General features: G+C 36.7%; 1 protein-coding gene across 1 annotated transcript; it reads left to right on the top strand.

Moving 5' to 3' along the window:
• The first annotated feature begins 2,875 nt into the window (after nucleotides 1-2,875).
• LOC109051974 (rho-related GTP-binding protein Rho6-like) lies at nucleotides 2,876-15,707 on the top strand. Its single transcript, XM_019069445.2, has 5 exons — nucleotides 2,876-3,128; nucleotides 3,448-3,535; nucleotides 12,738-12,847; nucleotides 13,203-13,337; nucleotides 14,923-15,707. The coding sequence occupies exons 1-5, from the start codon at nucleotides 3,009-3,011 to the stop codon at nucleotides 15,166-15,168; spliced, it is 699 nt and encodes a 232-aa protein (XP_018924990.1). The 5' UTR covers nucleotides 2,876-3,008; the 3' UTR covers nucleotides 15,169-15,707.
• Nucleotides 15,708-17,215: the final 1,508 nt, after the last annotated feature.

The following is a 17,215-nucleotide window of genomic DNA, read 5'->3' on the forward strand; positions in this document are numbered from 1 at the left end:
CATGAAACGGCACATATATACAACATTGCACACGTTTAAACTTCCCTGTGATGTATAACATCCCAGCACTGTTTTCATGGCACAGCTGAAACAAATGTCTTTGTTGCTTTAACAGGTAGATATGCAGTACAGATTTTTCACTGCAAGACTCAGACTGTGGACAAGACAATAAAGGACAGTTGTTTATATAGTTATAGACCCAATAAACCAAAATGAAGGCTATCAAAATATTTGAGGTCTCTTCAGAAGGAAATTAGGGGATTCACAGATCATTAAAGGTTAGAGTCGTTAGGTGGAAGGACAAGAATGTGTGAACTCCTATTGTCCTCATGTCTGTGGCTATTGATGCTGAAAGAAAACAGTTTAATTGATTACTTTGGACACAATAGAATGTCAGAATATGCAGGAAATCTGAAAAAACTGGCAAAGGGTCTAATTTAATTTGCATGTGATAGACCTAAGAACGCATGTCTACACATATAAATGAGAAGTAATAGGACCTTGAGCATAATAAAGCACAAGGTATTCTGACACGGTAATTATATTTTCTGTTGCATGAAGCTATATTTATAGTACCTTTTTTTTAATCATAAATGTAGATATTTTTGTTAGCACACTTCTAAAACATTTTATGGGATTGTCATGATATATCTTTCATGTAGGATGAGATAAAAGTTTCCCCAAAGACTGGGCTGTCAGTGGAAATATATTTCTGTACAACTTATATCAAGGATGACACATATTTAAATCTTAAAATATATAAAATGTAAAAAACGATTTTTCGAATATTAAGATTTTTTACAAGAAATACTATTTCAATTTTTCTATCGCAAAATTTCACTTTTAATTCAATGTGTTACTTGACGTTACTTTGTAATTGATTGTGAAATTTACTAAAAATCTCTCAATTAAAATGTTTCAACACCATTTTTTTTCAGTGTATGCATATATGTGACATACAGTATGCATGTCTAAATTTAAATACAAAAATTATAATTATTTATTTCAAATTATTATTTTAAATAATAATTAAATAATCTAATTTAATAAATGAATCAATTTTGTATTTTAATTTAAAATATATATTTATAATTATGTCATTGTTACTAATTATTACAAATGATTGACATCTCTAATATACACATTTAGATCTTATAACACATACGTGTATCTATATGCACAGTAGAGGTTTTTAACTGTGACTTTATCAAAAGAACCAATTATTACAGTACTTTGACATTCAACGCTATTGTGTCTTACATAATTATCTATTAAGATGCCAGTGACCACGAACCTAAGGTTAAACGGCAATAGGAACCTGACTACCACCTTCTGACACCTCTACAACAGATTGTGTTGTGACACACGGGGCTGTTGATTATTCAGCTCCACCTGCTTTCCTGTGCTTTGTGCCCTGCTGTTACAGCAGGGGAATTCTTCTCTCATACATACTTCATGTGATTTCCACTCCTGCTGAGGATGCTACGAGCCTCATCCATGATACCACTACCTGGTTCTGTAGGTTGAATTGCACATATGACAAGATTACAATGGTTTCCCGTCAAATTAAAGACAAAATATTGTAATTCCAGCACACATTTTATCCTAAATGGTATTTGAAGTGTGATATGGGACAAGCATAAGGACAAAAGTGTGTTTGGGACACAAAATACTTGCTAAATCTTAATGTACTGCTCATTGGATGCACTGCTCTGAAACCATTCAATGGTGTGAAATTAGACCATCTAATATCAATTTGGAGAATAAATGAATTTGCAAGTAGGGGAGGAGAGGGAAGTGTTTACGTAAGGTCTATTCCACTCAGCCTGCTGTCTCTGAGGTGTTTAACATACAGATATAACCTTGAAAGTGTCAGTGCTTCTGTGTGCCTGCTGTCCACTTCAGCCTTCTGAGACTGACTGAGGACTGAGATTTTAAACTGCCCCATCAGGCCAATAAACTTTTGGCCTCCCACCCATCAACTACAGTGTGTCCAAAACAAACAGAGACAGGGATAAAAGAGTAATTTGTCCAATAATCCCGTCAGTTAGTCTTGTAAACAAACCTTGTCATGGTTTTAGTCAAGGGGATTTTTATGAGTCATGCGAGACTTTACTGTAAAATGACTTTAAAAAACCAAACATGCGTGTCAAAACAAATTAATCAAGACTATGATCATGTTTTCGGGATTCGGGCAGAAAAATGTAATAGTTGAAGAATTAGCTATTGAAATTTTGGGGGATGTGTTGTCTGGGGGGCATTTGTTAACATATATGAATTAAAAAGACCCTAGGAAATGAAAGCAAAACACTAGTCTTCCCCTAAAGAAAGCAGGCAATTCCCAGATCATTAAAGGTGAAAGTAAAGTCAGTAGGCGGAGGGACAAGAATGTGTGAACAGTCCAGTTGACCTCATGCCTGTGGCTATTGGAAAGAAAACAATCTAATTAATTACTCTGGAGACAATGAAGATGCCAGAATATTCAGGAAAAGCTGACAAGTGTGATTTAGTTTGTATGTGACAGACATTCAGTGTAGGCCTTCTACTACATCAAATGCTATTCTCACAGGCTATGTGATTTATAATATAGATAATCCATTTATTTATATATATTTAGACATTTATACATTTATTTATATTATATATATAGTCCTTTGTAATCACAGAACAACCCAAGTGTGGACATTTTGGACATTCATGTTTGAACCTCATGTATAAAATTAGCTAAAATGAGATAAAAGGATGAGATAAAAGTTTCCCAAAAGGCTGAGTCGTTGGGGAAGTACGTTTCCAGACGCAAGAAAGAAGAAGAATGTGAGACGTCATGAGCATCCTGCAAGCTGATTGGCTGTTGTGCGGCATATATAAACCCACAGTCCACCGTTCAATCACTTCGACTGCAGGAGATTCACAGTGCGATATATACAGAAACGGCTGTGCACTCGCGCATCCTCGTTTTTTTTTTAATCTTTAAATCATTTTGTTAGGTTATAGTATAACGCAAAACCATGAAAGAGAGAAGAAACGCACAGCCATTGGTGGTCAGATGTAAGCTGGTGCTGGTTGGGGATGTTCAATGCGGGAAAACTGCGATGTTACAGGTTTTGGCAAAGGATTGTTATCCAGAGGTCAGTACATTTCCGAAAGAAGCCCATTCATTAAATTAATTCTAAAATTATAGCCTAATGGTTTTGTCGAATAACAAACTGTTGGTTTTCTCATACATGTTGATAATTTAAATGATTGTTTCATTGTAACATGCTTTGTTTACCAAGTAAGTTAGTCCATATCATTTGTTTCACTGGTATAACAATAATGCATACATTAAATCGTTTTTCGTAGAGATAAAGAACGATACGTTAGCATTTCAAGTGTTTTTATTGCTATGTATCGCAAACATGCAGCATCACATGCATTGACTTGTGTTGATATGTTGCATCTCCACAGACGTATGTACCCACAGTATTTGAGAACTACACAGCCTGTCTGGAGCTCGATGACCAGCGCGTTGAATTGAGTTTATGGGACACTTCAGGTAAGACTAAACGGATAATTCAGTTACTAGATACTAAAATGGACCTAATGGACTGTAACATATGTATTTATGTTATGTTATGCAACTTGGATGGTACATGCATTGTAATGAAGCAGTGTGTGAATGTGAAATTAGAAGACAAAGTATAGCCTATCAGTTATATTATTATATAAAACATTACATTAAATTATATTTTTGATGTATTGTGAATATACATTTTTCATGCATTTTTGCTTTTGAGTGTATTCAGACTGGAATTGTCTGGATAAAACACTAGAAATTGGAAACCACTGTGTTGTTTGACTTTAAAAATATGCCAATTTGTCATCATAGCTACTCTCTTTATGGTTGTTACAAGTTTTAGTTATTTTATATTCTGTTCAAGGCAACAGTCTGGCTATTTTTGAACCGTGTTGGGCCAGTCCAGTCATGCTGATTACTAAACTACCTGATTAGAATATTGAATATGAATGCAAATATAATTATTTATGCTAATGCTGAACCAGTGAGGGAAAATGTAAATGGTGAATAATTGCAACAGAATTTTGCAGTGGAACAACACATAAAAACAAATTTCACTTTATAAACACTTTATATGCATTTGATTTTTAATTTCAGTGTCACTAGTTTAAAATATAATAAGCACAGATGATTTAATTTTTTTGAGTACAGACAAAAAGTGAATATATTGCTCTGCTGTCTAGTTAACTTGAATCTTGTGAAACTTTGGAAAATCCTGTAATTTTCATCCTTAAAAGTGCATGTATTAACATTAACCCAGTACCTTGTTAACATGGTTTTCAAGTGGAAGCAAATTATGATAGACTGATGGTAAACCCTGTTTGCTCTTGATACCAGAAGATGTGTAAAGTCAAACAATCAGATTATAGCTTGCCAAATTGAGAAAGTGCTTTCTAGTTTTGTGTGCAATATGCATCAGGCATGAGTCTAGACGTCTGTCTTTCTATCAGCAGCCATACATAGTCAGCAGACTAACGAGGGAGTATGTGGTCACTGAGGCAGTTCACATCTCCCCACGGCTTCCCATTGTAGCATATTGAGCTGATTACTATGTGGTGTTTGTCTGCCCCACACTGCTCATTTCTGAATCCCTAGTAAATGACAGACATGATAATCTCATGTCTCTGGATGTGTGCTAAACACACGCCAACAGAAGCATCATAATTAGCACTCAGAAACGTCTGGTGGTCCGCTTACAGTGAAGTGTGGCTGATAGGACTAGGTTTCTGTGATGTGTTTGTCTGTCGTATGCGTGAGATAGAGACTGGCAGACAGTGAGTGAGGGAGAGAGAAAGCAAGGATTGTGATTTCATGGTCCGATTGTTGAATGAAATATGTGCCATTAATATGCCTCAGTCATTGTGCTTGTGCTTTTTGATCTGATTTAGTCTGCTTGGAGACAAGCCAGCTTAGAAGCAGAGTACAGTTTTAGGGGATGACTCTTGGCTTGTATCAGGACGAGAGGGCAAACCAGAGATTTATCCAGTTTTTAGCTGTTAATCATGGCTGAGGCTATAGATTTTGAACTGTATTTCCATCAAGTCAAGTCAAACAGATATTCCAAATCAAAGTACTCTCAAATGTAAACTGAATTTGCTGTATCCATAGTGTGACAAATGGGTTCAGTGATGTGATAAATTGATAATTTGGGAAAAAATTCTAAATGTACTGTATCAATTTAAAATTATATACATACTTTTGTATGTATTTGTCCATTCAAATGAATGAAGGCATGGAAAGAAACTTAATTCGGGGCTTGCATGTTGTCAAAGACGTGTCTCTAAATGTGTGCATGCTGTACAGAACATAGTGCGCGAGTACTAGTGATGTGCAGTTAATTGCATGTAGGCATGAGCCGATTACCGGTTTCAAGGTATACCACGATTTGAAAATTTCACGGTTTCAAAACCACTAATATTTTCCATTGTACCGTTCCTGCAGTACGCGCTGTTTTCCATGTCTACTCAAAGACTGAAAGAGTAGTAATCCCTCAGGCTGAGTGCAGTGTAGAGAGTAACACTGACCCCTCCTCCTCCTGTTGGTGCGAGCGAGTGGTCAGTCACGTGTGTGTGTGTGTGTAGGATGACCTGGGTACACTTCACATTCAGCGTTCCTTTCCGTCTCGCGCATAGCTGCATGAGCTCGACACATTACCAGTACCACGGGATGAATACTTTGGCCTTTACGCGATTGACAACCGGCCGTTTTTTGCCTCACTGCAACTCTCTGTTCTGGACTTGCATAAACTGCGTTGCAATGCAATCATTTTCTAAAATGTAATTTATATAGACGCTGAAGACGGACGAATGCCAGTTAACACAGACCATAGACGCTGAAGACGGACGCACAGAGAAAAATACTGTAGCAGGCAGATCACTCACTGTTCATATTGCACGCACTATTGGAAGAAAGTCCTCAATACTGATTTGGAGGTTTATATGAATGCGTTTCTGAGGGGAGCTGACTGTCTTCTGAAAAGTTTACGTGGTATTTTCTTTTCGTCTCGTCTCTGTGTAGTTCATATTAAAACAGTTTTTCAGCACAGCTTTGTTTACAGCGGTAACCAAGGAAACGCTGTATCTAGTGTTCCAGAGGTGCCTCCTGCTGTCAGAGTGTGAATCTGCATCTCATTCAGAGCTTCTGCTGTTTGTTTCGTTCAGGCATGTAGTATAATTTCACAAAGCTTGTCAGAACATCCTGTTTTCTGCTTCAAATTGGGTTATTATTAAATCAAATTATGTGTATGATTATTATTATATAACTAAATGATATGAAATGATATAAATATGTATATCAAAGAAAAAAAATAAACTAATTCTACTGTTTTTAATATTCTGTATTTTGCTCAAAAACAAAAGATATTTTGTCCAGCGGATTGTTTTTTTTTTTTTTAACACAGTCATTTAAAAATAACACATTTCAGAGCTGTAACAACAATACCGTGATACATTGAAACCGTGATATTTTTGCTTAAGGTTATCATACCGTCAAAATCTCATACCGGCCCATGCCTAATTGCACGTGTTTGTCATGCGCATCTCGTCAGTAAAGCAAGTCCCATGATTAGTATTAAATCACCATCACCTGCTTTCAGATTGAGACAGAGCCGTAGTTTACTGACAAGCTAGGCGATATTGCATTTGAAATCAAATGCGATTTATCTGCGATATTGCCTAATTGTCAGTGAACTACGACTCTGTGTAGTGAATGCCACTCAATCTTAAAGCAGGTGATGCATATTTACTACTCATCATGGGACAGCCCTAGCGAGTACTGAATGGAGTTGTCTTTCACGTCTTGCTTGAATGCTTTAAAATCGATTGAATTTTTAAATTAACATGGCTTAAACGCATGCAAATCATAAACTTTTGTGATGACGCAGCAGTCATCAAATTCGTCAAAAACTGTCCAAATGTCTTTCACGCTGGCCCCAGGCCATCAGGCAGCCCTTATTGTTGAGCCCTGGTATGAAAATTTAAAACAACTGTTTCCTAGTTTAATAGTTTAAAATGTAATTCAGTAATCGGTCATTACTCCAGTCTTCAGTGTCACATGATCCTAGAACGCATTCTGATATGCTGGTTTTGTGCTCAAGAAACACTTTATCAATATTGAAAACATTTGTGCTTACTTATGTGGAATCTTTTAATGTTTCTTTGAATTTAAAGTTCAAAAGAACAGCATTTATTTGATATAGAAACCTTCTGTAACATTATGTCTTTACTGTCGCTTATGATCAATTTGATGTAACCTTGCTAAAATAAAAGTAATTTTGTTCAAAAAAAAAAAAAAACCCTGGCCCCAAACTTTTGCAATGGTGTATGTGTATATTCATACAGAACTGTTAAATGATGCCCCATTACATTCAGTGCACAGTAAAAAGTGTAATTGCTGTTTTAGTTTTGTGCATAAAATCAAAGTGGTGCCAAAGTCATAACCTACAATAATTAGTGCATTGCACTTTCAATCACTTTGAATTCAATTACTAAAGTAAATTTAGTTTGAACTCAAGTAAAAATGACAGTTAAATGAATGGAAACAAAGATGTTATGACATGATGAAATTTACAGCTTGGCATTTTTGATATGCATGTTGTTTATGGGCTGTAAGATAGATCTCTGTACCTGTTTGGTTATATTCTAGAATTTCCCTGTGTGCTATTTATATCATCTGTTACTGCTCAATAGGAGCGAGGCTTCTTCTTAGTCTTTTCCTCATTGATTGAACTGACCTCATCATGGGTTTCAAGCTGCTTGCTTTGATGCCCAGAAAGGATTTACAGGTGAAAATCAATCCTCACACTTTATCACGTGTAAGACCTACTGTAGGCTCTTACAAGATGACCTTCTGTATTTGTTATATGGAGTCTATATTTAATTTGCATTGAGGTATTAGCAATGGATTAGGTGGCATTTGCCATTAAGCTGACGGATGTACATTTCTGCGAATATGAATTCTGCTGCTTCAGTATGGGATGACTTCACAAGATCGTGCATGCAAAAATAGTGCTCCATTAGCACATTAAAAAAGCAAGTAGATTAATGGGCTCTCCAGTGGCCATTGGCAGTTGATGACAGGCACCAATGAGGAAACACCACCACTGCTCTGAGATGGTATTCCCTGAGGGGTCACATCCACACCCCCACAGCAATAAAAGAGAGGGATTATTCTTTGTTGAGCCCCCCCATCATGTTCTGTGATGGAATCTCTGGGATCTTAAGGAAAGGGGGGTGGGGGATATAGAGAACGCTCTAGGTTTTGTTCTCATCATCTCTACTGGGAAGAAGGAGAGGGCCTTTCATTTGCTTCTAGCTCCTTTGTGAATGTTGACCTCTCTCAGCTCCCTGCTCACATTTACATGAGTCTGAGAGTGCTGATTAATTCCCACAGATTCCACTGCGTTGAAGTTTACTCTCAGTCAGCTTTTTCATTCTGATCCATATTTGAAACGCCAATTAATATTAAATATTTATGTACTGTCATAATATTTTGATAATATACTAAAATACAATTTTTGGCTTTTTCAGTTAATAAATACAATTTTATTAGTTTAAGTTAATTTAATAACAACACTGCTAATATGATCCAATCTTAGAGTAATTCATACAGATTTCAGTAAATCTACCCACCCAAAAAAAAAAAAAAAAAAAAAAAACAATAAAGAATCTTTTTTCATTAAAATACCTTTTGGTTTTTATTTAACATTTTAAAGTAAATTTGTTGCACATGTTCACAGTCAGTTACTATTTCAAGTACATGGGATAATTTATGCTTTATTTTGAGTCAAATGATGATGATTTGAGGAATAGTTAATTCAAGTGAATTCATCAAAATGATAACTTGCTAGTCTTTTTGAGTGATTAAACAAAAGTATAATCTATTAGAGACTAGAATTGTGTATGTCACTCCTTTAATAAGTACTGAAATAAATCATACCCACTTAAGACCAAGGAACATGTCCACAAACCAAACTGTGACGTCAATCACACTGTGAATTGACACCAAAATTTCTAGAGCGAGTGCAGTTTAGAGTTTCAGAATATGTCTGATGCAACTTGCCAGTTACATTCATAGTTCAGAGTCATTGGTAAAACAGCTTAATTAGTTTTTCAGAGAGTGAAAGAGTTCAGCAGATGGAATGCGCTGTGGCTCTCTTCTGTGCGGCACACAAAAGCAGCCCACTCCACCTCCATCTGTTCTCTTCACAAGACTCTTCCTGTGCCCAAGGAAAAGGCCGTCTCATTTCAATCACATGCACACGCTGGCCTACTTTTCAGCTAAGCTAGTTTTGCTCCAGGCATGGCACCACAACAAAAAGCATTTATTCCAATTGTAGCAACTCTACTCTGCTCTTTTTTTTCACCCTTTTTTGCATGCTTCACAACCCCGCCGTCTGTTAATACGCAGACAGCATACCATCCTCTTCTTGTTCAACCGGGGGAACATGTGGTCCTGGGTTGAGAGCTGAACAGCAAAGGTTTGTTCACTGTGTGCAGGGTTGTTCAATAGAGCAGTTTTGTGATCCAAGACTGTGGGTGGTACAGAATTCAGCATTAATGTGTAATCTTTTCAGATTTCAAACAGTGGTTTGAGTGAGTTTTGGTAAGCTCACTTTGTGGAGGTCTTTGTCTGTGACTGCTGGGATGTATCATTTTGTCAAGTTTAATTGAAATTGCTCCTCAGTCCCTTGGTGTACATCGACATCGATCTCTGCATTAAGATCAGCAACAGTTGAATGCAGCCTCACGCTCAGGTTTGTGTGTCCGTGATGTCCTGGTAGGAGAGAGAAAATAGGCAGTGATCTGTGCTTTAGAGTGAAGTTAGTCTGCAGTGGTCCTTTAACTAGTGATCTCCATAATGAAATGAGGGCAAATTGGCTTCATACATTTAAGTTCACGTCAAGGTTAATTAAAAGTCAAGTCAAGTCATCTTTATTTATATAGTGCTTTAAACAAAAAAGATTGCGTCAAAGCAACTGAACAACATTCATTAGGAAAACAGTGTGTCAAAAAATGCAAAATGACAGTTAAAGGCAGTTCATCATTGAATTCAGTGATGTCATCATGCAGCTCAGTTCAGTTTAAATAGTATCTGTGCAATAATTTGCAATCAAGTCAACGATATCGCTGTAAAACTTCGTAAACATGACTCTTATGAGCAATTCTTCAACAAATCACTCAAAGAGACTCACAAAGTCATGAGTTGTCAATTTGAGTGAGTCTGATGAGTCCACTGAATGAGTTTTAATTGCAGTCAACATGAAATAAGTACATTCAGTGAATGATTCATCAGACTGATTCAAAATGACAACTCTGATTCAAAATGGAACTTACGACCATAGTTGGCTAACAACGCTTTTGGGAAATGCACCCCAGAGCAGGAAACTTCAGATGCAGATTTAAAAGCAGCCGACAGAAAATCATGCCACGCCATTCATCTAGTTTTCCTTTAAATTACATTATATTTGTCGTTGTTAATCATTGATGATGAAACGTTAATGGTTGTTAATGTACATAATGAATTGTGTATTGTGCATTTTCAGCGAAAGTTTGTCTTTCTGTGGCTCTAATAAAGTCTGTATGCTTCATTTATAGAGCTATAATATAGATATGGCTTTCTCTTTCTGTTTGCTCCATTTTTTTTAAACACTGAACTTCAAACTCTTCTATGCCTCATTGTTCATTCTTGAAGTAAGCCTGTTTGGTGAATTTGTTTTGTTTTTTTATAAAAAAAAAAATTGTTTTAGACGCTGCTCGAGTTGAATGTGATGTGTCCGGAGTGTGTGTGATACCGGTGACTTCTAGTTCACCGCTGTGCTTTTATTTTGATTAGATAATCAAGTGTTCAAGAATAAAGCAGTTAAAGTGTGAGAGTATACATACAATATATATATAAATAATTTTAATGCTATGCCCTTTGTGTATATATTTAAAGATGTGCGTCTTTAAACATGACTGTTGAAATGAAATGGTAACACTTTTAAATAAGAGTCCATTTGTAACATTAAGATTAATGAAAGCTGTGTAAGTATTGTTCCTTGTTAGAGTGTGTTAATTTCAACATTTGGAATCAACTGGTCTGAGAGTGGTCATGCTTGATAGATTTACTAAAAAGAAAAAAACTGATTCAATTCATAAGCTTAATTTGTTTTGAATCACTTGGATTACACTGAACAGTTTGAGAAGTAAGCTCCATTTTGCAATGGCAAGTTAATCAATATTGTTAACTATGAGGCTTCTACAGTGCATGGGCTAACAGTTGTATCACTGATTCATGCAAAGACTTGATGACTGTAACATGTGAGGAGGTTCAGGAGAAGACTGAGACAAAATTAATCCAGAAAAGGAGACTCTGCAATAGTGAGGTGTATGTAAGGTTGTTTACACCGCCCCATCATCTCCTCAGTACCAAGCGGGTGGGAACTGCTCTGTATCAAATGATTGATAGGCAGTTAAGGGACGCCCTAGGAAGACGGTGCTCTGCAGATGGTTGACTCCAAGGCTGTTGCTGTGGAAACAGGGGGACTGGAGGTATTGCATGTGTGTGGGGGCACAGGGGGTGGGTGGCTCACTTAAGGATTCTGAGCTAGAGCGAGAGGAAGTGCCTACCCCAGCCCCATCGCTCCAGTTGCATAATCTACTGGAAAAAAAGAAATCAAGGGAGAGAGTGAGACAAATTGATCAATGAAGATTTGGAGCTCAGTTGTCATTTTCTTCTCCTTTAAAATGCCAATATGGCAAGCAGTGAGAGGAAGAGGGCTTTAACAGGATGTATGCTGAGCTGACTGGACATGAAGTGATGACCAGGGGACCTGTACCTCCGGCCTTTGTCTGATTCTGATTCTGCAGATATATATACAGCACATTCACAGTCATCAGATGTATTTGCTTTTCTTGAATTCTAGCTTAAAGACTAATACACAAGTAGTCGGCAGTAAAAGTAATGACTGATCTTAAAAATTTGAATACATTAATATTAATTTGGACTTTTTATAAACAAAATTTTAGTAAACTAAATATTTTACACTACTCAGATTCTTGTTAAAATGATAGATTGATGGATGGATAGAATGTAACATGGTGTCACTAGAGTTTAAATGGTGTAAAATTTTGTTTTATTATTCATTTAATTTGTTTTATTTCTTTTTTTGTGATTCAGAATGCAGGGTCATGTTACATGATATTTTTAAAAGCATTTCAACATGGTCTTAAACCTTAGTCTTAAAGTTGATTTATCGGAGTACTAATGTACAGAAAATGCTTAAAGATGAGAAACTAAAATGGACTTTTTTGTTAATGTTTGTTTACATTGATTTTATTAATGCTTATTATTGTAAAAAAAAGGCTTGCTTTCATAATTTTACATAAGTGTAACATTAAAACATTCTTCACCTCTAAAATAAAATTTTGTTTTCTGCTTAAACAAGGCAAGACAGGCTCAATCAACAGCTTCACTCTGAAATGCTTCATATGAAAGTTAAATGTGTTTTAAAAACCAGGTTCTTGTTCTCTCATATGTCTTGAACATTTTATTATTTTAACAATATATTGAGGACACTGCACTTGAAAATATTTGATCATTATTAAAAAGAACTGTATCTGTTGCATGTTTCAAAGGAAGAAAGCATACTTCTCATCACTGACTTGTACTGTCCTATTCAGTAACATCTTTCTTGTTTCAGGATCTCCATATTATGATAATGTGAGACCCCTCTGCTACAGTGACTCTGATGCAGTGCTCCTTTGTTTTGACATCAGTCGCCCAGATATCTTTGACAGTGGACTTAAGAAGGTAGCTAGATATTCCTATTAATATTCAATCCCTACATTGTTCTTTCTTCACTGTAAAATGTTTTGTCAGGTAACCTATGTTTTGTGGTAACATGAATTCAAACAAAGTACCTTTAAATGAAGTCTGTTTAATTTAGATTTTTATGAATGATTAGTTTGTTTTTCTTTTCTTACTGTACTTAATTTTTGGGCTGCAATATTTATTACGCTATACTTGCCAGAATTGCTTGGCACTCAAAAACCAAGATTATGATAATCACTGTAATGCAAAACCCTAGTTAGACAGAACAATATGTGTTTTCTGTTTTGCAAGAATTGGTCCATCTTACAATTGCATATTTCTGTCTTGTTTGCAGTGGAGGGCTGAGATCATCGACTTTTGCCCCAGTACTCGTATTCTCCTTGTTGGTTGCAAGACAGACCTTCGGACGGACGTATGCACGCTGATGGAGCTGTCCAATCAGAAACAAACACCCATCACTCATGAGCAGGTACAGGCGCAAGTTGTTTCTTAGCACTGTTGCATTGATCTTGCTAGGGCTACCCCCTAATAGTTGACTAATCGTTAGTCGACCAAAAGAGGCTTGGTTGACCAAAATTTTATTAGTCGCTTAGTCGCAGAAAAAAATTAAATAAAAACACAGTTTGTGACGGACAGATCGTTAACAGCTATGGTAATACAGTACATCGGGCAGGACATCCAAACGCTCATTGACTTCAAATATGGCTTATAATCTGAAATTTGTAAATATTAGGAACTTTGCATGTCCACTCAATGTGATGTTAATCTAGAGAAATGTGCGCTGTTCAAGTGTCTGTGCGGAAGCTGAACAATAGCTCACTGCAGGACAGATGGAGGCGCCGGTGTGCTCACTTGCTCTTAAAATAGGCCTACTGGTCATTTTTGGTCATACAGATAAGAGTAATACATCTTTCGAATCTGTAAAGACTGTACGTTTATTTGTGTGCACTCACAATAAAATAAATCGCGTTTTTGTAAAATAATGAAAGCAAACAGGGTGTGCTTTCTGCCGTCTTGGTCTGTGAACTTGAGCGTGAAACACCGTGTATATATTTACCTTACAGACATAAAAAAATATATCTATAGAGAATGAAATGTCTACATTCAAATTAACTTTTAATTCAAATGGAAAACAAATATTCTCAGATTATGTAATCCGTATGAAACATGCATTCAGGCGCATCACTACTGTGGGGATGACGAGTCAGTGTCACCGACTTCATCTCTTAAACCGAGAACAAAGAAAGCACTAGTTTATCAAAATATTAAAATGTTAATGCGGTCTCCTTACGGTTTTTCACTGACACATTCATAATCATTACTTCTGCCGGTGCGCTGTGGCAAGCTTGAGAGCTTATTAGGATAAGTAGGCAATTAAAGGCTCATTATAATGATTTAAATGGTTTATTAATAAACATGCAATTAGTCGACTAATGCTTAAAATGAATGACTACTAGTCGACCAGAAAAATCCTTAGTTAAGGACAGCCCTAGATCTTGCTTACCCTCGCTTTAAGGCAATATTCTCTGTAAAACTACTTTCTGATGTACAGTACACCACAGACATTTGGGGTCAGTATAAAGGAATTAATACTTTTATTCAGCAAGGATGCATTAAATTTATCGAAAGAGACAGTATATAGAGACATTTATAAAGTTACAAAAGATTTCCATTTTAAATAAATGCTGTTGCTTTGAAATGTCCTTTCATATTCAGCTGAGAATCCTGAAAAAATGTATACAGTTTCCACAAAAATATTAGGCAGCATGGCTGTTTTCAATATTGATAATATTGAATTCACTGAAGACTGGAGTAATGGATGCTGCAAATTTTACTTTGCCATCACCGGAATAAATTACATTTCTGTCCTTTATATTTCAGGAAGGGTTCAGACAATAATTTTACTTAGGATGATGATTTTAATATTTAACTACCTATGTAGACAACTGATGACATGAACAAAGCTTTTGAATTCATCAACTGTCTTTTGAAACACTGTTGCTTCAAAGACTGAGAAACTATAGCAAACTGAGTTTGTGCATCTCCCATCACAGGGCTCTGCCATGGCCAAACAGTTGGGCGCTGAGGCTTATCTGGAGTGTTCGGCCTTCACCTCTGAGAAGAGCATCCACAGCGTGTTCCGCACAGCTGCACTGGCTTGCATCAACAAGCTACAGCCGCTCGCCAAACCCAGCCCGACCCGCCGGCTGTCCAAACGCCTGCTCCACCTGCCCAGCAAGTCCGACCTCTTCTCCTCCACCTTCAAGAAGGAGAAGGCCAAGAGTTGCTCTGTAATGTGAGTGGAGAACTTCACCCCCCCGTAACAAAAGCTACACCATTCCCTGCGCTTTGGTCTGGGGAAGGGGGGTGGGATCCGATTGCCACATCAATGACGTGTGGAATCCTTCCTCACCCCCCAAAGAAACACCTTTCAGAACAAGTGGACACCTCGCTGTCCTCCTTGTCCTGAGCTCTTCAACAGTGCATATGTATTTTCAGTACTGTATCTTGCTATTAAACGAGATTCGATCATCAGCCATCATCTATTCACTCCTTGTTATCAAGAGATTTGCTGTCATTGTGTCAGTTGAACCTCGGAATGATTCAACTAAAAGTAAATAGGAAACAGATGTTTAAAAAAGGTTCCAATGTTCAATGTAAGCTATTTGATCTATAAATACAAGATCTCTAGTGTAAGATTCAAAAGAAATACCTACAGAATGCACTAAAATTGTGAAGCTGTGCACAGAGGAGAAGGCGGCCCATTTGGCATTGTCACACTGGTTGAATTGGCGGCAATGTAGGAAGCGAAACTTGACAAATTAAAATCCAATCATATATGAATAAAATGAAACAGGAAAAAAATAAAACTATAAAGACCAAAAAAGAAACTGTATAAACAAAATTTCAAATACTACCAAAGTCAATTTTCCCTTTTTTCCTCTATTGCAACACCTTCTTATATATACACGCTTCTATTTTTAGAGGCAATAGCTATCTGAGAGATACGATGGGTGTGACTGGGGAACATATTACAGTGATTATCTGTATCTTAATGTCTCCTGCTGCTTTCTAGTGTAGGCAATCATGAATTTGCAAAGGGATCCGTACACTAGATCTGAGAGGGCTCAATCGGATCGAATTTGGCACGATGAATAAGCTTTAATTCCTGAAAATGATCTATGGAGAGGTATTCTGAAACCAACAGATTCAAAATGTATGTAAGGTTTTTTTAAGTCACCCGATTTGAGATGTTTAAGATCAGCATCTTATGTAGCATTCTGTCATCGAGCAGCAGAGTCTCCCGTTTCTTTGCCTCCATGCTCATTTGCAGCACTAGCAGCCGAAATATTTGTGGATAATATCATCCAGTGTGTTTCTAAACTTGATTATCAATGGGGAAAAAAACAAAACAAAAACATGTTTTCTTGTGCAAAGTGCTAATCTTGAAGTCTGCTTTCCACCACAAAGCAATAATTATGGTTGAAGTGCTTATAATGCAAAGTGTGTACAGTGGCAATAATTAAAACAAAATAATTAAAAGGCTATTATAAAAATTAATGCTACTGCTTTGTGGACTTGCGTATATTTATGTGGATATTCATCAGTACAGCTGTAAAAACAAGCCTATACATTGTGACTATGTTCAGCCTTTGTTAAAGAAATTAGATGAAAATATGACCAATGGAGTGCAACATGTTTTTTTAGGAACAGGAATATTAGTGTTCTGTTCATGAGCATAAAGGGAGGTTAATGCATGAGAAGCAGATGGACTGGAAGGAAATTCAGACAGGACCTTTTAAATATATGGATCAGCTGACCTGATAAGGACTTTGTTTGTGAATCTGTGAGGTCAAACTGGAAATGGAAGCCGGCTTTTGGAATAAAACTAAAAACAGAACAGGCCCTTCCTAATTAAAGAAATTTTACCATTCCAGCAATGGAACTGTAGTTTAGATAATTTTTTTTTGCTTTATTTGTTTATACTTGAAGTCAATATTTTTCTCATTTTGCTCAATCGTCAGCGGTGGAAGGGAAGATGCGAGCAGCCGCTGCGGCTGTTTACAAGTTATGTCACTGTGATCACAAACCAAATTCCTTTTTGCATTGTCTAGTGACTGCGTAAATAAAGAAACTAAAGATGAATTTTGGGTTCTAGGGAGTATGAACAGTGTGTATTCATGACACATGGCTGGTCAGACATTGTAGTTCTGGGTGATGGTGATGGAGATGGACATTCAATCATTATGCTGCCATTGCACAATGTTGGGTACAAATACACTTAAAGCATGCCCTCTAGTTCTTCAGTTGTACATATCTCGTTTTGTAATCTTTGTAAGACATCTA

This window comes from Cyprinus carpio, chromosome A23, assembly GCF_018340385.1.
Source record: "Cyprinus carpio isolate SPL01 chromosome A23, ASM1834038v1, whole genome shotgun sequence".
Lineage (NCBI taxonomy): Eukaryota > Metazoa > Chordata > Actinopteri > Cypriniformes > Cyprinidae > Cyprinus > Cyprinus carpio.